The sequence below is a fragment of the Empidonax traillii genome, unplaced genomic scaffold, assembly GCF_003031625.1.
Source record: "Empidonax traillii isolate 1590-97213 ecotype Southwest subspecies unplaced genomic scaffold, ASM303162v1 scaffold370:size553598, whole genome shotgun sequence".
NCBI lineage: Eukaryota > Metazoa > Chordata > Aves > Passeriformes > Tyrannidae > Empidonax > Empidonax traillii.
The window spans coordinates 279,788-304,574 of record NW_020955563.1 but is presented as its reverse complement, the minus strand read 5'-3'; the positions used below and the strand labels follow the sequence as shown (position 1 = coordinate 304,574).

Genomic DNA, 24,787 nt, shown 5'->3' with positions numbered 1-24,787 from the left:
ACAAAAATTTTGTAATTTACAACTTCTCAGAAAAGCTCAGCTTGGAAAACTGAGTTGTGCATTTTCCTTTTTAAGTTGATGACTCCAGCACTTTGGACATTGACTTTAAGTTTATGGAAGATATTGAGAAATCTGAGGCACGTACAGGCATTCCCAGTACACAGTATACAAAAGAAATGCCTTTTATTTTCAAGTTAGAAGATTACCAGGATGCAGTTATCATTCCACGGTGAGTACTCTATATTTAGGTATGTACCTGTTGTATTTATACAAACACTTGTAATAAGGGAATGTTAGTATCTGCAGCAGAATTGCTTTTTATGAACTGTATGCTATTAATCTGGAAGTATTTGGTTGTGTCTCCATTTAAAGTTGTTTTTTTTTTAATGAGTAGTTAATCTTACATAGTAGGATTTAAGTGTTTAGGTCTCCCAAAAGTAATTACCTTTTTATTAGGAATAGTAGAGCTCACCACAAAACTTATGTAGTATTCTGATAAAACATTGCGACTTCATGGAGAGCTGGCCTACCGAAACCAATTTTAGTTTGGAAGATTGAGTGGGAGCCCTGTTCTCTGGTTACTGCTTATTCACACCAAAGACCTGCTAAAGGAAGGTATGCTGCTGGTAGATGGGAAAATTACAAGTGATAAAGACTGGTTAATAGAATCTTTATGTTGAGTGGTATTCATTTTATGTACTGGATATGCAAAGGTTCTCCAGAATTGGTAGGCTCTGTGGAAGCTTAATTACTCCCTATGGACTGACTGGTTTGTGTTGTACTTAGTATATTGTAAACAGCAGTACTTGCTGAATATACGTAGAAGATAAATGTAAGTACTTCGTTTTGGCCTAACCTGTGTCAGGCTTTTTTTTTCCCCTCCTTTTCCACCCCCTTCCCCCAGCTTTGGTAAGAAGCTGAAAAGGCTCATTAATAGTGTGTAAATTTTATTTGGAGATGTCTATTTAGATATTTACATAGAAACTTAAAATGTTATATGTACCAGGTCAAAGTATGAAATCACCTACTATGCAAATCTAATTATTGAATATTGATTTCATGATTTTTCATCATTATGTTATTTTCCTGTGCGTGTTTATCACCATAGCTTCCAATGAGCATCAGTAGCTACAGTAAAGATGTTGCAGCATTCTGGCTCTAATTTCAGTCTTCTGTGTTACCAGAACTGCATTGTCCTCAAAGGGCTTGTGAACTTACCTTGCTACATATTTGAAGTTTTGTATTTTAACTTTATTTGGAGAGTGACTTGGTTAAAAATGGCAGCTTAGAAGTGAGGCAGCACAGTCTTTGTATGCAGAGGAACTCTCTCCTGATGTAGAATACCAACTAGGAGACTAGATATTAAAAAGCCAGATTATCAATTTTAATTGGTAGGTGTTTGGAATTAAGAAATTATAATTTGTAGCATTACTTTTGTCCAGAGCTTGATTTTTCTATTGCATATTGAAGACGTAGATCCTCCATTTTAACTTAAATGTTTATCTGTAGAGGGAATTTCACAGATTATTTGATAGGCTTTATTTGTCCTTATCATAGAGTACGCCTCATTTAATATGTGAGTTAGCTAAACAAATGATTTCAACAAAAAAGAAAGCCACCAACCAAAAATCTCAAGTGAACTATTTATTTAACTCCTGACCGCATTAGAACATGAGGAACTTAGCAAAAGCTTTACTGTAATGCCAAAATATTAAATTTTTTTTTTTTAGGTATCGAAATTTTGATCAGCCTCATCGATTCTATGTAGCTGATGTGTACACTGATCTTACTCCACTCAGTAAATTCCCTTCCCCTGAATATGAAACTTTTGCTGAATATTATAAAACAAAGTATAATCTTGACCTTACCAATCTCAACCAGCCACTGCTGGATGTGGACCACACATCTTCAAGGTAACAACAGTCTTATTTGTCTGATGTTTGTAGTTTGACAGTAAAATGCCTTTTTTTCCTTAAATTATGGGATAAAGCTGAGGGCTTGTTTCCAAAATAATTACTGATTTTCTTGAGACCTGTCGAACTTATGTAACAACAACTATAACTCAGGTCCATTTTTATCATAGAGGTAATTGTACTGTCACGTCACAGCACATTGAAGTTGAATGCTAAGAAAAGTCATTACTTTAGAAAGCTTAGGCTAGTAAGTTCTGTTCATTAATTATGTATTTACATCACAGTATTTTCATGTGGTTTTTAGACTTAATCTTTTGACTCCTCGCCATTTGAATCAGAAGGGAAAAGCACTTCCACTAAGCAGTGCTGAGAAGAGGAAGGCAAAGTGGGAAAGTTTGCAGAATAAGCAGGTAAAATAGAAGTATCTAATTCAAGTGGACCCTTTCTATAGTGATCTGACAACTACCTTTACAAGGAAAATTCTTTTCTTCTCCCCTCTCCCCAGATACTGGTTCCTGAGCTTTGTGCTATACATCCTATTCCAGCATCACTGTGGAGAAAAGCAGTTTGCCTCCCCAGCATACTTTACCGCCTGCACTGCCTTTTGACAGCAGAGGAACTAAGAGCTCAAACAGCCACTGATGCTGGTGTAGGGGTTAAATCACTTCCTGCAGATTTCAGGCACGTATTTTTTCAACATGATATCTGAATTCAGTGGAAAACAAGGTGGAAACTTAACTATTATTGTGTGAATTATAAAGCTGATACCCTTTGCTTAACTCACGTCACTTTTCAGTGAAACATAGTTGAAAAATACTGATTTTGACTGGTAAAGTTAAAAGTTGCAGTCACAGTTCTTTTCAGAAAGCTGTGACCCTTTTAAAATGTATATGTGCATGTAGAGTCTTCTTGTCTTCTGATAATTTTTTGTTAATGAACCCCATGTGTATATCTTTACAGATATCCTAACTTGGACTTCGGATGGAAAAAATCTATTGACAGCAAATCCTTCATCTCTCTTCCTAACTCCTCAGTAGTAGAGAATGAAAATTACTGTAAGCACAGCACAATTGTAGTCCCTGAAAATGCTGCACATCAAGGTGCTAATAGAACCTCTTCTGCAGAAAACCATGACCAAATGTCTGTGAGTTACAGAACATTGCTTAATGAGTCACCCAGTAAACTCCAAATTGATGTCTCGGCAGAACTTGCAGCAATTAATGGTGTTTCTTATAATAAAAATCTTGCCAATGGCAATTGTGATTTAGTTAACAGAGACTTTTGCCAAGGAAATCAGCTGAATTACTGCAGGCAGGAAATACCTGTACAACCAACTACCTCATATCCCATTCAGAATTTATACAACAGTGAGAACCAGCCCAAGCCCAGCAATGAATGTACTCTACTGAGTAATAAATACCTTGATGGAAATGCTAACAGATCTACCTCAGATGGATGCCCCAAAATGGCAGTGACCACCAGTACTTCAAAAGCTAATAATCTTTCAAAAGACAGAGCAGAATCTGAAAAGAGCCCTTCCACTGGGTACTCCTCAAAAACTCTCGGTCCTAATCCTGGTCTCATTCTTCAAGCTTTGACTCTTTCAAATGCTAGTGATGGATTTAACCTGGAGCGGCTAGAAATGCTTGGTGATTCATTTTTAAAGCATGCCATCACTACATACTTGTTTTGCACTTACCCTGATGCTCACGAGGGACGACTGTCATATATGAGAAGCAAAAAAGTGAGTAGTAACAATCCAGTGATACTATACCGAAGGCATACTGTAACAAGCCATATATATGAAATTTTTGCCAGAAGATTGAGTGGGAACAGGTTGATGCAATTCCACAGCTTTGCTGATTATACATCAAGCAGCATGCATATTAGGAATAAAAATAAAGGACTGTGGCCTTAATGTTGCCGTAACTGTGCTTGATTGAAACTGTTTTCTGCAGTTCAGTTTGAAATCTAAACCAGCTGATTATAAACCTTAGAAAGGACAGGATTGTATAGAACTAAAAGTTTTTAGTTAGTGAGGGTATTTGGTGCACTGAACATTAGAGCTGTATTGAGTAGAAACTCTTAAAAGGAATGCTTGAATGAAGCATTGAGTTAGCAACGCAGAGCCTTAGGTTATACCTTTGCTTGGCCTTTCCTTTGTTTTCTCAATAAGTTCCTTTCCTTGAAAATTTTTAGCATGATCTTACAGACACACTTGAGAAGGAAACAACAAAAAAAATCTTACAAAACTGTTGCATCAAAACTTGTGAAAGAATTTTAGAGTAAATGTAAACAGTAGGGAGCAGAGTCTTCAGTTCTACTGCTACTGGAATAAGCAGTCGTGAGCTTTTGTTCATTTTTTTTTCCCCCACAGAATGTGGTTACTTGAATTAAATTTGATTGTCTACCTCTAATAAAATGCACCTCTGTGGAAGTGAAACAAGTTGCACTGTTCAAATAAAAGAAGTGATTGAATATTCAAGTTCAAATTTCAAGATTCTAAAACATGGAAAGTGTGTTTGAAAGCAGAAAAAATGATCAGAAATTGATAGTTAAATAGGGCAGGGAAGGAAGTATGTTTGTGTCTGTGAGAATGCATTTTTGCCTTCCCTTTAAAATATCTAAAATAATTTTAGAAGCTATTAAAATAACATCTGGATTATGACTTAATAAGATTTGTTGTACAGAACTGTTTTAACACTTTCTACTGCCAAGGTTTAGGTCAGTGTACCCCTAAATAGTAATTTTTCATTCCAGGTCTAGTCTGAATGTTGATTATACTGGTAATTAATGACACTTGTACAGGTTCTATTTACTGTTATTTCAAAAGTAGCAGTAAGTTTGTTTTGCAATTAGACTATAATCTCTTACATTTCTTTAACTGAAATTGTCACACCTAATATGCTTAGCCTCAAAAAAATATGAAAAGCAAGACGTATATCTTGTTTTGAGTTGGCTGTACTGCATTAGGAAAGTTTAACTCCCGTTTGAGAACTAGAGAAAATGCATAATGGTATAAGATCTGGCTTGACACATAAAATTGTTTTGTTCCTTTTGCATTTTAACCTATTTTTATGTAAATGTATGTCCAGAGGTTTATGAGAATGTTTTTCTTAAAGGTCAGTAACTGTAACTTGTATCGCCTTGGAAAAAAGAAGGGACTGCCCAGTCGCATGGTGGTGTCAATTTTTGATCCCCCGGTCAATTGGCTTCCTCCTGGTTACATTGTAAACCAGGACAAGAGCAACACTGATAAGTGGGAGAAAGATGAAATGGTAAGACTTGATTTAACTAGATTTAGGAGTAATTGTTCACATGTCTGTATCCTTTCACCTCTATCTTCCCCCCCCTCCCCCCATACTCTGCTGTGTTATCAACCAAAAAAAGGTAAATCTGTATCTATTTTTTTTTTCCTTTCTAAAACTTCTCTGTAAGTTAGAGAAAATGAGAGGAAAACTAATCCTGAACCTGAAGTAAGAGAAAATTTATTGCACATTATCCAATAATGAGTGTAGATATTAACGGAGAAGCAGAGAAGAAAAACTTTCCTGCTTATAGTTAGCCTGCTCTCGGGAGTTTCTCTGAAGTTTCTGCTGGAAATTTTAAATGATAAAGTATTATGATCACTGCTTTTTTTATATGTTTAGGCAGAACACTGTCTACTTTTTAATAAATAATGAGTTCACCTTTATAGAATATATGGAAAGGAGTTGGTATTTTTCATAGTGCTGAGGCAGAACAAAGAGTAGAACTGGCTTAAGAAAATGTTCAGTATTGATTGCTAGTATCTACACTGTGGATGTGACTGAGAGCTGCTTCTCGTCTGAAATACTGTGCTGGCTTAGACCCCCACTGTTTCATCACCAAAAGCTTCAGAATGACAAGTTTTAATGAGAAAAGGTTCACATTATTTTCTGACTAAATGCATGGCATGTTGAGTGTAGAAGTGGATGTTAAAAAAATACCTGTGATCAGAGCAATCAGTAATGTGATCTTGGAGTGGTTTTGGGATTCAGGGGAAGGAGGTGGAGGGACTTTTTTCTTTCTCGCCATTCTGAAGACCACACTCGGACTGTAGTACCACCAGAGGGCACATGAGAGGACTGTTAGATGGATATGCTGTGCAAATAAATGTTTATTGCAGAATAAAACAACGTGATTATTGTGGTTCTGTATTGTGCCAAGATTTCACTTCAGAGAGACTTGACGCTGTATCTTTCTGGCAAATGAGATAGTACATTTGGGACTGGAGTTAATTGTTGGGTTTTAAAAGGTTTCAGTTCACGTCAGTTTTTCAGTGGCCTCTACCTTGTGAATAGTCACTGTTTATTTGTAAATAAAACACATGATTTCAGACCAAAATGCAGACAGTGATGCAACCAAGTAGTGGGGGGGTTTGTGCCAAGTAGGTATTTGCTTTCTTGGATGTAAATTTTGTTCTCCATCCATGGGATGATGGTCTGTAACTGGAACTAGAGATCTCATATCATTATGATCAATTATTAATAAAACATGCTAGTCAAATGTTAGTATTTTTAGTATTATCAAGCTTTATTAAGGGAAAGGATCTTTGTTCATTTTATCAAATGGCTGATTTCCAAAAAAGTATGAAAAAAGCACTTAATGTGTATTATTTAAGAAAAATTTCTTTCTTCTGGGGTTCACTGTTGATTTATTTTTTAAATGCTAATGATAAAAAAAATCAACAATCAGAATTTCTTCCTGGCTTCTTTACCCACTGATCATTCTCATCACTCAGAATTTTTTTTATATTCAAGAAACAATATACAGAGAATGTTAGGATAACTCATGTAGCTGTCCTGCTAATTAGAATTTTACTTTAAGAAAATTGTGAATGAAATTATAGTAAAAAATTACATTTTCTAATTTGTTGAGTCTTTGCAAAAACAGACACAGAAACTTGTTTTGGAGTGTCCATACAGACATATCTCATTCAGAGAGTTATTTTTATTTCACTGACAGATATGACAGGTGTTGTGTAACAAGAAAAAATTAGTACTCTCTCTTGTTGGGACTGGTTAAATTAATCTTACTTTAAATATTATATTACAAGTACCTAAAATAACTGTCTTAAATCCAATTTCAGTTTCTCTTTCTGATCAATTTAAGTTACAGAAGTCCATGCTGTGTGTATGTGAGATGGGTAATTACAGCAGCAGAAATTCTTCCAGCAGAATGTCTGAACTTCTATAGCCACTTCTTTTTTCCCCTCCTCTTACTTAACTAAGCCTTCTCCATCCTGATGAGGAACACTGTGGTCTATTTGATCCTTAGATAGTTTTAAGCGCTGCCTAGTGCACCTTACAGCTGCCACCCCACCCTCACCTCTGGATGGGTGTGCATTTTGCCCAAAGGGAAACATTCCCAAAGGGCATCCCCATCTGGTTTGCAGATTTGCAGGATTTAGTGACGGAGTCCTACAATATGACATAAGTAGGTTGAGGGCAGATGCAGGCAGTTTCACTTGATTCACAAAGTGTTGACTTTCAGGATGCAATCCAGAAAAGTGCTTTGAATCTGATCTTGTTCCTATCAAATTCAGTGGCAGAATCCCTGCAGGCAGCAGTGATGCTGTGTTGAGCCTGTGAATGGTCCTTTTGATGTTAGAAAGACTACTCGTGCGTTTAGCTAATATGTTTAAGTGCTTTCCTGGATAGGGGCCATGGCAAATTGTAAAGCATTATATAGCTTGGGCATATTTGTGTTCAGCTTATAATTTCCATCAGTCCATACCAGTTAGCTCAATATGAGCAGGGAAAAGACATGAGACTTCATTAGTTTTGCTATTATGGGTACATATGTAAATATTAAAAAATTGTTGACAACTTTGCCTTTTCGTTTATTAGTTAAGGCTATAAGAACAGCCTGGAAATAAATAAAAAAGACTGAATAAACCCCCATTGAATGTGTTTTCCATTTGTGTGTCCCAAAACTGAGATTATCGCTATTTTGAATACAGTAAACCCTACAAGTTCCTTATTTGCCGTAGAAGGATGTAGAAAGAACCTTCAAAATTACATTGATTCAACATTTGTAGTAGCCTTACTTAGCAGCTAGAGAGAAGGATGTACCTAGAACTCTTTCTTGTATTTCCCTAAAATTTTTCAGAATTTTCCTTAGTGTACTTTGGTGTGCAAGTGTATAATGTTTAGTGGATATAAAGCTTGTTGTATGTGCATCACATTCAAGTATAACCATGGGTTCCTATGGAATGCAGCATGTGTTTTTTGTAGAACACACACTATTATAGGTTGGTAATAAAGCATTTGTATTTCAGGGCAATTATTCTAGTCTCAGTTAATTAACACTAATTAATTGAGAGTAATGTTAATTAAAGGTTGTATTGTGCTTCTGATCAGACGATGTAATTAGGAACATAAAAATCAGCCTTATTTTTAGCAGACACTTCTCAAATCCTGGAATAAAACCGTCTCGTTTCCCTCTTCATGTATATTTTGTGTTCTTTTGTAGACAAAGGAAAACATGTTGGCTAATGGTAAACTTGATGATTATAATGATGATGAAGAGAATGAAGACCTAATGTGGAGGTCGCCCAAGGAAGAAACAGACTTTGAAGATGATTTTCTGGAGTATGATCAGGAGCATATCAAATTCATTGATAATATGTTAATGGGATCAGGGGCTTTTGTGAAGAAAATTTCGCTCTCACACTTTTCAACCACTGATTCAAACTATGAATGGAAAGCACCCAAAAAGTCATCCCTGGGTAATGTTCAGTGTTCATCAGAGTTTGATGATTTTGACTATAGCTCTTGGGATGCTATGTGCTATCTGGATCCTAGCAAGGCTGTTGAAGAGGATGATTTTGTAGTGGGCTTCTGGAATCCCTCAGAAGAAAACTGTGGTGTTGATGCAGGAAAACAGTCGATCTCATATGACTTGCATACGGAGCAGTGTATTGCTGACAAGAGCATTGCAGACTGTGTGGAAGCCCTGCTGGGCTGCTATCTGACCAGCTGTGGTGAAAGAGCTGCTCAGCTTTTCCTGTGTTCATTGGGGCTGAAGGTGCTCCCTGTAATTAAAAAGACTGATTGGGAAGGCACTTTATGTGCTACCAGAGAGAACTGTAACAGTGAGCAGAAAAATATTTCACCAAACTCTGTTTCTGCTTCTGTAGCTAATTCAGAGCCTTCTCTGTGTAAAGACCTGGAGTATGGCTGTTTGAAGATTCCACCAAGGTGTATGTTTGATCACCCAGATGCTGAAAAAACCCTAAATCACCTTATTTCTGGTTTTGAAAACTTTGAGAAGAAAATAAATTACAGTTTTAAGAACAAGGCTTACCTTCTTCAGGCATTTACTCATGCCTCGTACCATTATAATACCATTACTGGTAAGTTGTCTTAAAGAACCTCTACAGTTTTTCCCCATATTGTAAATGCAAGAGAAGTAGTATATGTTGTGGTCCCATATGTATTATATTTTTAGACATCTTATGTTACTTTATGAAGCCAATAGTCTCTGAATATAAAATATTAGAAAATAGTATTTTGCCTAGTATTTAGAGGGGGATACTTGCTCAGTCTGTATCCCAGACATTATTCATCTTTTGACTTGATGCAGACAATGTATTTACTCAAGACTCACCAAATTCCAAGAAAGAGCAGCATTTGTCACCAATGTGCTGTATCACTAGCTGTATGAGTGGCATTAGGTCCTCATTTAACAGAAAAAACTTCTTGTAGCACTCTGGAAAGTTGTCATGTACTTCAGGAAATAGCAGTCATATTTAGCAAATCTGTTCCATAATTGTATTCCAAGAATATTATACTTTGTCTGTACTTCTGAAGATTAATTGTAGACTATACAGTTTTTATGAGCTGAATGATCTATAGGACTGTAGAATATGGAGACTTCCCTTTGAAGTTGTGAACTTGAAGGCTTAATTTAAATCTAGGCATTTTATTCAGTAAATATTTAAAGTCAAACTTTGAAGTAATTGGCTAAATCTGACTAAATATTAATTTCAGATTAACTGCATAATGTTTCTCTATATGATCTCATAAAAGATTTTACATAAGTAGAAATTTGTATTTCTGTAATCTTTAATTGCATTTGCTTATATTAATTAATGTAATATTTGTTCATTTTAAAACGTTGCATATTTTCCTACAGTAATATGCAATCAAAAGCAAACCATAGCAAAATTCCAACCCTGTTTGTAGTGATTGGCAAATTCCTCTGCAGTCAGCAGTCTGAAATTTTTCTCCATAGTGAATTGGTCCCTTATTCCAAGGAGTGAAAAAGCTCTCCTTTAATTAAAGAAATAAGTCATTTTGAAATGTTACTACATTGATAGACAGCTCTGACAAAACACTGAAATGTTCCTTTGATTTTTCATTCTAGGTAATATTACCCACATATATATTTACTTTTTACAAATATTTCACAAAACCTTCACGTGGAAGGTAGATGATTATTTACATATATGTATATACACAAAGACTAACAGAAACCTTGAGACATAGTGACTACTTAAAATTATGTTGTTTGTAGCAGAAACTTTTGATTTCTTATCTACCAAGTAAGATAACTGAATTGCTGTTACCTATAACTTTTTTTCTTAAGGAACAGCTGACATTTGAAATGTGACAGTGTCTTAGGTTCAGCTGCTAAAAAAGCAACTTAGTACTAGCCACTTCACTCTCATGTTAGCTTCTGTAGTAGTTGTCTTCCTTCCTTATCTACCTGCCTATCCCTATTTGCATTCAGGGGGTTTTTTGCCTTTGTTTATGTTCTAAAAATAGATGTTCATAGCTCTCTGTTCCCATGGCCACTGTCAATTTTCAAAAAAGCAAAGGCTTGGCAATTGTAATTTCCAGTTTAAAAGAACTGTTCGAAACAGGAGTCCTTGTTGAAGGTTTCTAATGTGTGGCAAATTAGATAAAAAGTCTCAGATTTTATGTTCCTTCTACTTTTAATATGTTGATTTTTGTATTAATATTTTGAGTTTTAATTGTTAGCAGTTTTCAGATCAGCCTGCTGATAGAATCTCTTGATTTTACTCTTTCTCAGCACAGTGTGATGATCTTGATTTAAAAACATTAGTTGATTATAAACACAAGTGTTTTGCTAGCCTGGCAAAAATTAACATTTAGCTCAAAATTGGCTTTATTATTAGGTATACCTTATGTTTTTCCCTGGTTTCTTTTTTTAGTAGTTCATTAGCAATCTCTTTAAATGCAAAGGTACCTGTTTTAAAAAACAGATTGTCTTCTCTGAGCATTGGTTAGTTTGTGGAATTTACGTGGCAGCGTACCAAACCTCTTATCCAGAAAGTCCTGGAAAGAATGTGTGTGTTAAACTTAATTGTGGTGTTGTACATTCTTTTATTTCCAACGCTTTAAGATTGTTACCAGCGCTTAGAATTCCTGGGAGATGCAATTTTGGACTACCTCATAACCAAGCACCTTTATGAAGACCCACGGCAACACTCTCCAGGAGTTCTTACTGACCTACGATCTGCTCTAGTCAATAATACCATTTTTGCATCATTAGCTGTAAAATATGACTACCACAAGTACTTCAAAGCTGTCTCTCCTGAACTGTTTCATGTTATTGATGACTTTGTGCAGTTTCAAATGGAAAAGAATGAAATGCAAGGAATGGATTCTGAGGTTAGTGGAAGCAGAAGAAATGTGTTCGGTATCTGATTTGAAGCATGTCACTGGATTTCTTAGCGTGATGCACATTTTTGTAATGTTTTATGAACACAGCAGCCAAGGAGCAGGCTTCCAGTAATAAAGGATGCAATATGGAAAGTAAAATAGACTTTTCAGAAAGTATAAAATTTATTAGAACTTTCAGAAATTAATTAATTTTAAAGCAGTTTGCCTCTAGGCTTTTCTGTGACACATGATTTTAGTCACTGTTTTGCTTTTGTTCTGTTAGAACAACATGGGACACACACGCATACTTAGCTTGCTTGCTTCCTGAACTGACTGGAAGCACTGCTATAGCGTAAAATTGTGATGAAGGGTTGCTAAGTCACATAATGCTGACTCTGAGGTAGGATATCTGTGCAATATCATGAAAAATACTGCCTTGTCACAGTGCTGGGATTATTAAAGGTAGTGCACTGACAAGAGATTTCTGCTGTTTTCTTCTGATGGTTTCTACTGGAGCGAGTGTTACTGCACTATACTCAAGTATGTTTGACATGCTCCTAAAGGCTTCATATCTGCTAGCCAGGGAAACATTATATGCATCTTTTGAGTAAGCCACTTGAAAAATAGTTTCACTGAAGACTTGCAAACAAAGGTCGTATCTTGTGCTATGCAGGAAAACTGATGATAATGAACCTCTATTTGCTGGAGAATGTACTAAAACTAATATATTTATGTAAACTACTTTGAAAATATGAGAACAAAGGCCTTGTGTATCAAATTCTAGTCAAGATCTGGAAGAGATGGACTTTATCTTTTCTTCAAAAGTGTATCTGGTAGATATCCATAATAGTTTGTCTTCTGAAACACTGACCAATCTCTTAAAAAATACTCGTTTGAGAATACTCCAGAACTAAGTTAGCATTTACTCCAGCAATACTCAAGTACTTTGCTTTTAGTAATTTTGTTTCTGATAGACAATTTAAAACTTAATTAATTAAACATTGACTAAGAAATTTGTCACTGCAATTTGGATAGTGTAAATTACTTTATGTTAGGGGATCGAACTGTTACTTGTCTTATTTTCTACACAGTATGAGTGGAAAGGCTAAGAACTTATTTTAAGAACTCATAGTAGTGCGTTTTAGCTTTGTTGCTTAGTTTTTGCTAGTATGCAAAAAATTGTCTAGAAGCTTGCACCAAAGTTGCAACCAAATTGTGTGATAGCTGTTTCAAATAAAATCCTTGTTTCACTCTCCCTATGCCTGCTCCCTATCTTGGTCTGGCACTGAATTACTGAAACTCCTATTTCATGAGTTAATGCAAGACTCTTTGTTTCTACAGTTCATGCCAGCTAGAGTGGTTTCCATGTGTGTCTCCACATCATCTGCTTTTCTTATTTTCAGATCTTACTCCTCAAACATCTGTTGTCCCTTGCCTTATAGCTCTAAGTTTCTCTCTCCTTCTGTTATTTCAGTATAATTCAAAAGCGTTACAGTTTGCTCTTGGAATGAAATGCACTATTCCAAACAGTTGAATTTATTTTTTAACATCAAAATTCCCATTTGGACTGTTCTATGCATCAGATCTGACTACTTGCTTGATTTATTTTAGGTAGAAATACTGGGTGGAACATGTTTATGAAGTATTATGGTCACTCTTAAGAGGACTGAATCAGATTTTAAACCCCAAATAGCAACCAAATGGAGTGAGAGGATAACTGCTGGGGGAGAAGACTGACAGAAACTTACTTCTCTTTATATAGAGGAGTGTGACAAAAACTTTGTTTTCAGATTACTTTGTTTGTAGTTAGGTGAATGTATATTACATATTTTTGAGGTATTTTAGTAAAGGATTAGATTAGCTCAGGACCTTTAAGAAATGCACTGAATGTTTAGTTTTATTAATGAGAACAGACTTGTCTTAAATTGATAGCATAGAAGAAAACCCTGTCTGCTACATTTAAATAGCTGTGTGCTCAGTCTGGTGTTGCTGGTTTTCAGTTAATAATGACTTATTTTAGTGGTGCTTGTTTCATGCTTGTCTTCAGGGGTAAAAAAGGTAAGGAAAGGTACATGCAACTTTCATCCAGAGATTGGACTTAGAGATTTTAATAGTCTTTTTATTTTGGAGATATAATGCGTAAACTTCTCCTTTGTTAGGAGTAGATTTCTAATATTAACTGATGGAGCAGAGTCTGTTTCTTATTGGAAAAAACAGACCCATGGTGAAATCCTACAGAATTATTATAAAAGTCCTCTGTACACAATGTTGTTTGGGATTTTTTTTTCCCACATTTGAAAAATGATATATCTAGCACCTTGGTTTCATTGGGGAATAAAAGAACAATTTCACTGTAGAAAGTTGTCAGTCAAAAACAAAGGAAGCAGCACAGGATATAGGATTCAAGAGCGCTTACATTTCTGAAGATCTTTGTTTTACTGTAAGTAAAACAATTGTTTTTCTCTTTTCCCCTCTCCTTCTCTCTCCCTTCCCACCCTTGTCTTTTTTTATTTGCAAACAGCTCAGAAGATCGGAAGAAGATGAAGAAAAAGAGGAAGACATTGAAGTACCAAAGGCCATGGGGGATATATTTGAGTCCCTTGCTGGTGCCATTTATATGGATAGTGGAATGTCTTTGGAAATGGTTTGGCAAGTGTACTATCCAATGATGAGGCCATTAATAGGTATTACCAGCTTTCAAAAAAATATTAATTCCTAAGTGCCGTCTGCTACAAAAAGAACAAAGCTAATTTTTTTCCACCTTTTTTTTTCCAAATAGAAAAATTTTCTGCTAATGTGCCCCGTTCCCCGGTGCGAGAGCTGCTGGAGATGGAGCCAGAGACAGCCAAATTTAGGTAAGGATATACTTTCTTTAGTATACACTGACAGAAGATGTTTCTAAGCTGTGCTTCATAAGCTACTGGGAATTTTTGAGTATCAATAAAGTACATGTAATTTCTTTTGCATCTAACATGAAAATTGTGTCCGTTGATTGTTTTTTTTTTTTTTTCCTCGCATAGCTTTTTGAGAAATGTAGTGATTTCTGTTTAACTTTACTGCTTTAACTTCTGTAGAAAAGAGAATGTAGGTCTCTTAATTCACATTAACTTGCCGTAGGCAGTAAGTAATTCTTGTGTATATTTTTGCAGTCCTGCAGAAAGAACTTACGATGGAAAGGTCAGAGTTACAGTGGAAGTTGTAGGAAAGGGAAAGTTTAAAGGTGTTGGCAGAAGCTACAGGATTGCCAAATCTGCAGCTGCGAGAAGAGCACTACGAAGCCTCAAAGCAAATCAACCTCAGGTCCCAAACAGCTGAGACTCCTCTTAAAAATAATGAAATGGGGAAAAAAAATCACATACAATTAAAGCAAATTAAAAAAATGTTGATGTTGAGAGGAACAAATTGGAAGACAGAATTTAAAGTTTGATAACAGAATAGATAACAAAACATTTAACATGTATAAAATTTTGGAACTAATTGTAGTTATAGTTTTTTGCGCAAACACAATCTTGTCTTCTTTCCTCACTTCTGCTTTGTTTAATCACGAGAGTGCTTTAATGATGACATTTAGCAAGTGTTCAGAATAATTGTTGTCAGGTCTTTTTGGTTTACTTTTATTGTCAGTACAGCTTTGCTTAGTGTTAGAAGGCGAGGGAGCTTATGCCTGATGCAGTTGCTAGATTTATATATAGTAATCTTGAAATTCTTCAATCTGTGCACTAGTGCCAGTCATAAAGCAGTTGATAAACTGTACTGGATGATTGGGTATAAGAAAGATTAAGTGTGCCAGTATTCTCCTTTTTATTTTCCTTTTTTTTTTTTTTTTCTCTACATGTCATCTTTTTACATTAAGATGGCATTCCCAATCATTATTGCACTTATTTGTTAGGGACAGATTTTAATTGAAATGGCTGGCATACTGGTAGAGTGAAACTTCAGTTTCCTTATGCCACACAGTCTTGCATAAAAAAAGGTTCTTGCCTTAAAAATAAATAAACCCTCATTAATAATCTTTATTTTCTGATCTCTTTTGGAACAAACTGTTTTACATTCCCTTCATTTTGTTATGCATTTTACAGTGATACAGCTCTATATTTACAGTACAACTCATTACTATAGCTGTGACTTATTACAGGATTATAATAGAAATTATATTCATATATATGTAATTAGGTTATTTTTAACAATTCTGAGGAGGTGGTTAGTCTACAGTTTTTTTTATACCATAAACAAAATATGGTCTTTGGCTAAAATTCCAGTTTTACACAAACCTGCAAGCTAGATAGTTCCAATACTGAAAACCGCAACGAATAATTGCACAGTGCAAACTGTCACTAACAAAATAACCTTAGACATATCACACCTAAGATATGCTGCAGATTTTATAGTCAATTGGTTACGTATTTAACAAACAGAGCACCTTTACACTTAGAGATATTTCCACGTAAATTTCTTACTGTACTTTTCAGAGTTGCATGCATATTTCATCAACCAAAGCTGTGCTGTTAAATAACATGAAAGTTGATGTTTGAGATATAACTGCCGTACTTTTGATACATCTGTGATTTAGGTCCTTAATTTAGAGAAACTAGCTCATTGGTGTTTTGGTCTACCGGGAGTATGGGGGGGAAATCATACTTTTATTTTTTAGGCTTTGCCTATACTTCTTTAATTAGATTTTTGTAGGCACTCTTCACTTAAATACCTCAGTTCTTTTTTTCTTTTCTTTTCCTTTTTTGTTTTTTTGCATGCATTGTTTTTTTCTGTTTTGGTGCTATGTTTATATATTATGCTTGAAATTTTAATTTTTTGCACTGTAACTATAATACCTCTTAATTTACCTTTTAAAAAAGCTGTGGGTCTCTTATTCCCACCAGTATCAGTAGAGGTTTGCTGCAATTTTGCCCTGTTAATTATGCTTGAAGTTTGAGAAAGCAGAGCAAGGTGTTTTAACGTTTTCCAGCACAATAGTTTGAACTTGATGCTGTGTCTTACGTATTAAATTACAAATAAATACTGTATTTCCTGCTTTTAAACCATATTCCTTTCCTCACAAATGCACACTAAAACAAAACAAAAACTGTCAGCTCTTGCTTTCTTAACAAAAAAATAAAATAAATGCCTTAGTGACAAGGGGCAGACATTAAGCTTTTCTGAAATACAGTTTTCAAAAGTTCATATATTTTCTATCTCAGTAGTTTTTCATTCTGTGACAAGGACCATTCTTGTATTTGAAAGTGGTTTGTTTTAGTAGTCAGACCAAGAATTAAAATTACTAGCTTATAAAAAATTCTAGCATTTGTTTGGTACTTCAGTCATGAAAATATAACAAGGAGGTTTAAGACCAGCAAGTTTAAGTGATATAGACCAATAAAAACATACAGTCTAAATTTTCAAATGCAAATTGCTTTGTGTTAGCTGTTGAATTTTTTTTTTTTTTTAAGTCACTGATTTAAACTGTAGCTCTCTTTCTGGTAGAACTGAAGTTTCGTAGAGAAAATACATGATTGGTGATGTTAACAGCTCTGTGTTTCTGGCCAGACATCAATCACCAGATAAAATCAGACCATCTAGAAAGTCTTAAGTAGTTTTAATTGCATTATGAACAACTAAAATTTAGGTTAGTCTTTGAACACCTAAAGTTTCTTACTGATTGTTACAAGGTTGTAGATTCTCAGGGGTTTCAGGTAATTGTTAGCAAAGTGCTTACAGAGTGTTTGGATGCAGAGAACATTAACTGAACTTACTCTGTGTTTCAGAATAGTTTAATGATCACTTTGTTACTAGATAAAGCTTATGAATTGGAAATCTGAAATGTGTAGTGGCTGACTATAAAGTAGTTTCTGCTGCTGATGCGTTTTTAAATGCGTTTTAAATGCCGCAATTTTTTCCAGTGTGACCTCATTGAAATATTTTTTATCCTTTTGAGACAGAAAATCCACATTAGTTTCCATGTTATGCATCTGTGTGTTTTACCCTACAGTTGATATGATTTTGATACTGGACAGAGTATGCTATTAAAGACCTAAATCTGATCATTTGAAGGTTGGGGTAGAAGTCACTTGACATGCTATAAGCACAAGTGTAAGTGGACTGTTGCAGCCCATCTTCAAAAGCAACCACACAGGCTCATCATAAATAGTGTGGGGGTTAATTGGCATGAACCTTGTTTTTTTTAATCTAAGTCCTGTTATACTGTACTTTTAAACAGTCCTCCTAACTATGCTGCGTTTTTATTTTTATGGCTTTTTTTTTGCGCTGTTCTGTTCATGTAGCACAAATAAGCATTGCACTTGGTACCATGCTTTACCTCATTTCAAGGAAAAAATGCTTAACAGAGAGGAAAAATGTGGTTTGGCCTTGCTGCTGTTCTGATTTACTGAATTTGAAAAAGATAGTTTTAATGCCTGCAATGTGTCATTTACTTGCACAACTTAAATAGGTCATTTGTAACGTCTGTGGCATTTTTACTGTATGTGGAAAAATACAACAAAGATGTGTAACAACTCTTGATTGTATTTTAAAGCTATTATTTTTCTACTGCATCATTTTACTGTTATGTGAAGTAATTAAAATTAGAATGACCTCTGACTGACACTCCAGTAATTATCTCTGAACAAACCAACATATTACACGTATGATATTGTTTTTGGGAAAAGACAGCCCCTAAAAACTTGGTCAACCTCAACTAAATCTGTGCTCAGTCTGAATAATGAGTGCCCAGTAGTGACTTCTGAAGTGTTTGTTCAGCTTGATGCTGCTAAAAGTCCATACAGAAAAAAAGCCTACTATTTTTAAGTCTCAATAGTATGTTGTGACTGATGAGTAAAGAACCAGTTTTGGTGCTGGGGAGGAATATAATAGTGGCCCAGGGGTGAGGCACTGGATCCTCAGCTGGTGGAAATTGATGTGGTATCATTTTAATCCATGGAACTGCATTCTTTTACACACCTGAAGATCTTGTGCTTGCGTGTATGTTGCAGAGTTTTCCTCCCTGTAAGCAAATACAGAACCGTTAACTGGAAAATGTGGTTTTTTATGTTACTGCATATGACATAACATATGCTACATACTCTATGCATTTATCTGTATAGATAGTGAAATCTTTTTATCCCAGTCACAGCAGCACAAATGACAAATGGCATCGTGATCTGCTGTGATACTGCACTTGCCTCTGCCTGACAGTATTCTGCGTTCGTGTGTTTTGGATGGGTTCTCCATGAAAACATTCTCGTGAAAATCTCTGTATTTATTACATGAGAGAAGCAAAAAGCATTTTGATTTTTGGTACTTAATTACTGACATTGATCCTTTTCCAATGGCTCTAATTTTCAAGAATTTAATGTCTTTACTTTCCTATTAGGTTTTAAACTTAAAACACTACAGTTCATGACCATGAAATGTAATCTAAATATCAACTGTAAATCTGAATTATGTTAGTAAATATCTAGAGGTCATTGTAGTATACTCCACTAGCAGTTAAAATTAATTTCTGTCAAAGCGAACTACATTTCTTAAAAATAAATTTTATCCAATAAAGTCCTTGGGTTTTTCCCCTCTTTTATTTGAAGGGCAACCACAGACTACTTTAATTGCTTTGTAGATGCACTCAGAATTTACTGCAGCAGCAAGTTGGAGAGCAAAACATTTGTGAACAATAATTGGAAATTGCAGGCATTTTTATTGTAAATAGTTTGACTGAAAAGATGGTTAAAATCAAGTAGAATGAATAACAAATATAATTTGATGGACAATAAAATATTTACCATCACATGCTGCAGCTGTCTTTAAGGGACATAAAATGTAATTCATTCATACTGTAATCATGCTGCAGAAGTTTGCAATCTGCACCTTATGGATCACAATTACCTTTAATAGTTTTTTGTAATAATTGTAGCTGAGTATATCTCCAATAAAGTTATGGTCTGTTCACCTTGTATTGTCGTTTTGCCTTTGTTTTTAATTCCTCTTAATCTCTCCATAAATTTTCTAGAGTTAACAAAAAAATTACTTTTCAGTCTAAATAAAAAAAAAAAAATTGTGGAAACATTTGTGAAAACAATATTTCTTGACCTGGCTTAAAGACAAGTCTTGCTTGTCTCCTTTCTCTGATGGATGAACTGTCTTCGTAGCTATGCGAAGACTCTTAAGGGACACTCAGGTTAAAAATGATGGTGTATGTGGTACAATTTGATCTCTGTGTTGAGCATTCTACCTGCAAAATGTCTGTGGGAGCACAAGGGTTCAGTAACACAGGTTTGCACAATCGGCACATGTTTTAAGAATAACGTGTTCATATTAGCTAATAGTCTCAGCATTAATAAGATCGATTTTAATTATTTTTTTATTTGTTTTCCATTAGTATTTCACTTACCCTGAATATTGAAAGTGTGTTTTTAGAGTGTTCTGACTGGCACATCAGTGTCATGTGTCTGTGGAGACAAGGCAGACCTGCCAGACAAAGATCAGGAGTTTTCCTTTCTGAAAACTTCGCAGTGCAGCAGTCAGTAGCTTGGCATCTGCTGTGGTTAACTGTTACTACACATTTTGCCTAAGGTTATAGAGAAAGGTTTGCTGAGCTGCTGTTGGGCACAGTGATACCTTTCTCTGGGACTTTGAGGAGTGCTCTTTAAGGGTAAGGCCCTTTAGGCTGCAGCATATAGGCTAGTAAGCCATAGTATGGAATGACAACACAGCCCCCATCCCCCCTGTTCTATCCAATGAGTCGGATCAGAAAACTTACTTTCCCCAAATTTTGTGCAGGCAAATAGGTCTGAAAATAATAATGAAAATTAGTTGAAGATGCCATTATATCCTGTTCATTGTGGTGAAATGAGATATAAGGCGTGGCCATCTCAACTCCAGTGCAAGGAAGTGGTCCATCCCTTGCTGGGTAGTACTGTGAAGCAGCCAGAGCTCCCCAGAAAGTCAAAGTGTCAAATCAGTAAAGGTTCTGCTTCAAAGGCAGGTGACCACACTTTTTGCCAGTGTGGGAGCATCACCTCCTTACTGTAGATTTTGAATACAGCTTAATAGTAATGGTGTTGAAACTGTATAGTGTAAAATATCCTTTTTTTTTTTTTTTAATTTAGGAATGTAGCAATGACAGTTCTTCCTAACCCCTAAGGAAGCATCAGGCTTGACTTAAAAAGAGGAATAATGAACTTTAAGGCTATAACATCAAGATGTAAGTTTTCAGGATAGCTGCCTTTAATCCCTCTGACAAACCTCAGTGTTTACCCTGTAGGAACTGTCTGTCTGAGGAAGAGTCTATAGGTTACTGATTTCTCATCTCCTTATTACAAGAATGTGTTCCATAATTGCCTCAATAGAGCTAAGATGTGTTTGGTTAGCTGCTGTTCTTCTTAAGTAAAACTGTACAGAAAAAGGAGTTTGGGAAGTGAAGGGAATAAGTTTTTGAATATGCTTGCCCTGAAAAGAGGTAGTAACAAAGTTAGTCATAACTTCAGGTCCAGAAACAGAGGAGCAGGATTGGTGCTTGTCTGGACTTCCTTAATGCTGCTACCAGAGTCCAGGTGCAGGATCTATTCCTTAGAGGAAATCTCCATGTCAGTGGACACAGGCAGTACTGACATGTAAGCAGGTTTTATTTTCCTTGTGGCTATGATTAGGTCTTTCCTATTGTATAATGTGAACAATAAATTCATTTTGAAAAGCAAAATAACCAAGGACCTTCCCAGTTTTATGGAAACAGTATCATTTACCTTGCTTCTTAAGCATCTCCACTTACCTGACACTATTTTTTCAGCATTAATTTTTATGTACATTTTATTGGAAGTCTCATGCTAACTTTTGAATCTAAGCAATTTTCTTCTGGTAACTTGGAAATTTCCTGTAGTTTTGAGTTCCTGTCCAGCTCTCACTGAAGTCACTGGGAAGACATCCACTTGGGCTCTGTAGCCTGTGTGCATTCAAACTTCACACAAAAGTCCTTCAGACATTAGTGTGAATTCCAGTCAAGCAAAAGGTAAGAAACAGTGATGTGCAAAGGCAGTCTCTACTGTTCTCATCCTGTTTTTTTAGGCTCTTAAATAAAGTGAGTCACATTCACCAACTGCCTACTGCTGAGATAACCCACCTACTGCAGTGAATATCCAGCTGCTTGCTCTGTTTTCTTTTTGGGCAAAATTTAGAGGGGAGGAACAAGGGCAGTCTTTGTCACGACTTTTTTGGCATCTAGGATGCTTCAGCTGACTGCAAGACAGACATTGAGGAGCGTGTCCAGAGAAGGGCAAGGTAAAGGGCAACAGGGCTGGTCAAGGGTCTGGAGCAGCTGAGGGGCATTCAGCCTGGAGAAAAGGAGGCTCAGGGAGGACCTCATTGCTCTCTACAACTTCCTGAAGAGGTTGTTGCTAGGTGGGGGGTCGGTCTCTTCTCTCAAGTAACAAGTGACAGGACTAGAGGAAATGGCCTTCAGTTGTGCAAGAGGAAGCTTAGATTGGATCTTAGCAAAAATTTCTTTACTGAAAGAGTGGTCAGGCGTTGGAACAGGCTGCTCAGGGAAGTGGTGGGATCACCACCCCTGGAAATGTTCAGAAGGCACGTGGATATGGCAGTTGGGGATGTGGTGGTGCTGGTTTAAGGGTTGGACTCAATGATCTTACAGGTCTTTTCCAACCTAAATAACTCCATGATTCAATGATAGTTCTACTTCAGGTGTGCACTCTGCAGACAGCAGGACCTGGGCTAACTCCCACCATTTCTGTGCTGTCAGTGGAGCCACATCAGTAGCTGCAGGGCACCATTTGGTTTTCCTGCCCTTAGATCATCCTTTCAAAATGAGGTGAGTTGAATGAGCAAGAGGTCCATTCCTCCCCAACCTGGGGCTGGCACTCAGCTGATGACATGGATCCCACATGAGATCCCACATGGTAGCCTGAAGCTGGAAATGTTCTTCCGGGGAAAATGATGGAACAAGCAGAAAAGGAGATTTCATCAGGCTGCAGCATGGCAAGGGAATCACAAGTTATTGCAGAGACGCTCTCGTCTCTTGCCAAAGTGAGGACGATCCCCTCTACTGCCACTTGGCTGGAGCAGGAGAGTATGAACTCTGCAGCTGTTCCAGCATTTGTGATAAAACTGGTGCTAAGTTGTGGACTTCACTTACCTAACTGAAGCACTGCGTTCCACAAGGGGACAGCAGGATCACCAGTCCAGTCCTCAATTATATATTCCTTTAAAAAAGCAGTTTTACTTAAGTACTTGAATGGCTCCTTGGTGTCAGTTTTAGGGAAGGTTTTTAACTTGACCTAGTTTCTTACTTATACAGCAGTGTAGAGACAGGAGCAGCACTATGGTTGTACGCATTGCCTGTCAACTACCATCATTAGCAAAAAAGGGGCAGTGAACACAGGTCTTGTTGAGCACAAACATCTGCTTCCATGTTTTTATACTGCAGCCACTTAAATCAGTAATTTTTGCTATTGTGTATTCATTCTTCAGTCACCTGACTTCAGACAAGACCAAAGTGTCTGAATGAAACCCGCCCTGAATCCATTAGAGCCTCAGTAGCTTGCTAGTTAGGATTTATAGAGTCATACAATGGCTTGGAATGAAAGGGATCTTAAAGATCACCTAATTCCACCCTGTCCCACAATGGTCTGGGACACCTTCTGCTAGAACAGGTTACTCAGAGCTCCATCCAGACTCGCCTTCAACACTACTGGGAACTGGAGTTCCACAACTTCTCTGCCTGTTTTAAGATATGCCCTACTCTCATACAACTATAGCAATTAATTTTATTTTGCAGCACCAATTTTAAGTTAAGAAATTATTGCTTTCAGGGTGATTCTAGCTAGAATAGCGGGGTATTATGTTCCTGCCAACAACACTCATCACCTCTTTCCCAGCTTTACACAGTAGATGTGCTCCAGGCAAAAGAGATCTCATTATACAAACAAGCATGGCATAGGCAACTGTACTCTCTGTCTGGCCAACTGGCTGCTAAGCAGAGCTGAGCCAGCAAAAACCTCGCTTAAAACAAGGGCAAAAGTTCCTGGGACACTGTTTCAAATATGGTGTTGAAATTGCCGGTGGTGGAGATGGGAAGTGATCTGTGGAAGATTTAGGAACCATTTTTTGCTGGACCAAATGCCTTTGTTTGGCTTTAAAAAGTTACTCTTTCTGTGGAATCTGTGAGCCAGAAGGGTTCCTGCATGGAGTACTGAGCACTACCGGCCATGGAGGGCTAAATTCCCAAAGAGTGCCACTCTCCTCAGCAGGTACAGCAAGGCAGAGGAGAAGGGCAAGTCAGATCTTCCCCATTCACTTTGCAGGGCTGAATCAAACACACATCCTTCTGCATGCACATTGCAAGATGACTCCTTATTTTACTTTAAGTTGCAAGCTGCTGAATTAGTGTAAAATAATCATACAGCAGCCTCTGTGCAAAGTTCCTTGTAATGTTGCTGTATTGGCAGGTTAGCTAAGGTGAAGGGTTACTTAATGCAGCAGCTAAATAAACGCAGCAGAGCCTTATGGGCTGTAGGAACTAAAGTAGACATGAGTACATAGTCTATGCTAGATGTATAGCGGCTGCTTTTTGTATAGGATATGGTGTGTCAGGAAATCCAAGAAACTGCAGTGGCTGAGGCAAGGAGTGATGGGGGACCTGCATAAACACCTGAAATCTATCAACAAATAGAGAAAGTTGTAGACTGGAAATATTTTGGAAGAAATGCCAAGATTCAGAGACACTTCAAATATACAGAGGAAAGGGAACAGACCTGGGCAATCCAGCACATAAATTAGCTTCCCAGAAAGGGGTGAGCATCGCGAGGGAGGGCTGGGCAGTGGTGGAAACAGGCAGAACCAGAGTTTGCACGTTCCAACATCAAATTTTAAGGTGGCAGTGGGACTTGAGGAAGGGACAGGGAAGAAGAGACCAATGAAAGCAGAGCCTTGCAAGAAGCAGAGGTTGACCTTGGCCACTGGGTGCTGCAGAAATCACTGAGCAGTTTTTGCCACTTCCAACAAACTTTAGCTTTAAGTATCCCTGAACTTAGTCCTCTGATGTCTAAACCAAATCCGGAAGAGTTTGTTACTCTGAACTGTGAGGGTTCCATGTCTTAACTGCAGCAGTGAGAGCTCTGCCTTGCATCCAAAGCAAGCTTGTGGTGACAAGAGCCATGGTCTGTTCACTGTGCCAATAGTAAAGGTACAGTTTCTGAGCCAGCCACACCACAGGCAGCAGGCATGGTA

General features: G+C 36.8%; 1 protein-coding gene across 4 annotated transcripts in view; it reads left to right on the top strand.

Annotated features, from left to right (window-relative positions):
• Positions 1–24,787, top strand: part of DICER1 (dicer 1, ribonuclease III) — an 80,581-nt gene that overhangs the window by 42,450 nt on the left and 13,344 nt on the right. For 3 of the 4 annotated variants that reach the window (XM_027892811.1, XM_027892810.1, XM_027892812.1), the window contains 11 exons: positions 76–229; positions 1,731–1,913; positions 2,218–2,323; positions 2,419–2,594; positions 2,874–3,657; positions 5,036–5,191; positions 8,409–9,291; positions 11,307–11,575; positions 14,088–14,250; positions 14,346–14,421; positions 14,716–19,503. In XM_027892811.1, coding sequence (XP_027748612.1) covers positions 76–229; positions 1,731–1,913; positions 2,218–2,323; positions 2,419–2,594; positions 2,874–3,657; positions 5,036–5,191; positions 8,409–9,291; positions 11,307–11,575; positions 14,088–14,250; positions 14,346–14,421; positions 14,716–14,881 — 3,116 coding nt within the window. In that variant the 3' untranslated portion in view covers positions 14,882–19,503. Of the gene's footprint in view, positions 1–75; positions 230–1,730; positions 1,914–2,217; positions 2,324–2,418; positions 2,595–2,873; positions 3,658–5,035; positions 5,192–8,408; positions 9,292–11,306; positions 11,576–14,087; positions 14,251–14,345; positions 14,422–14,715; positions 19,504–24,787 lie in introns of those variants that run through there. The other variant, XM_027892813.1, reaches the window with a different exon arrangement.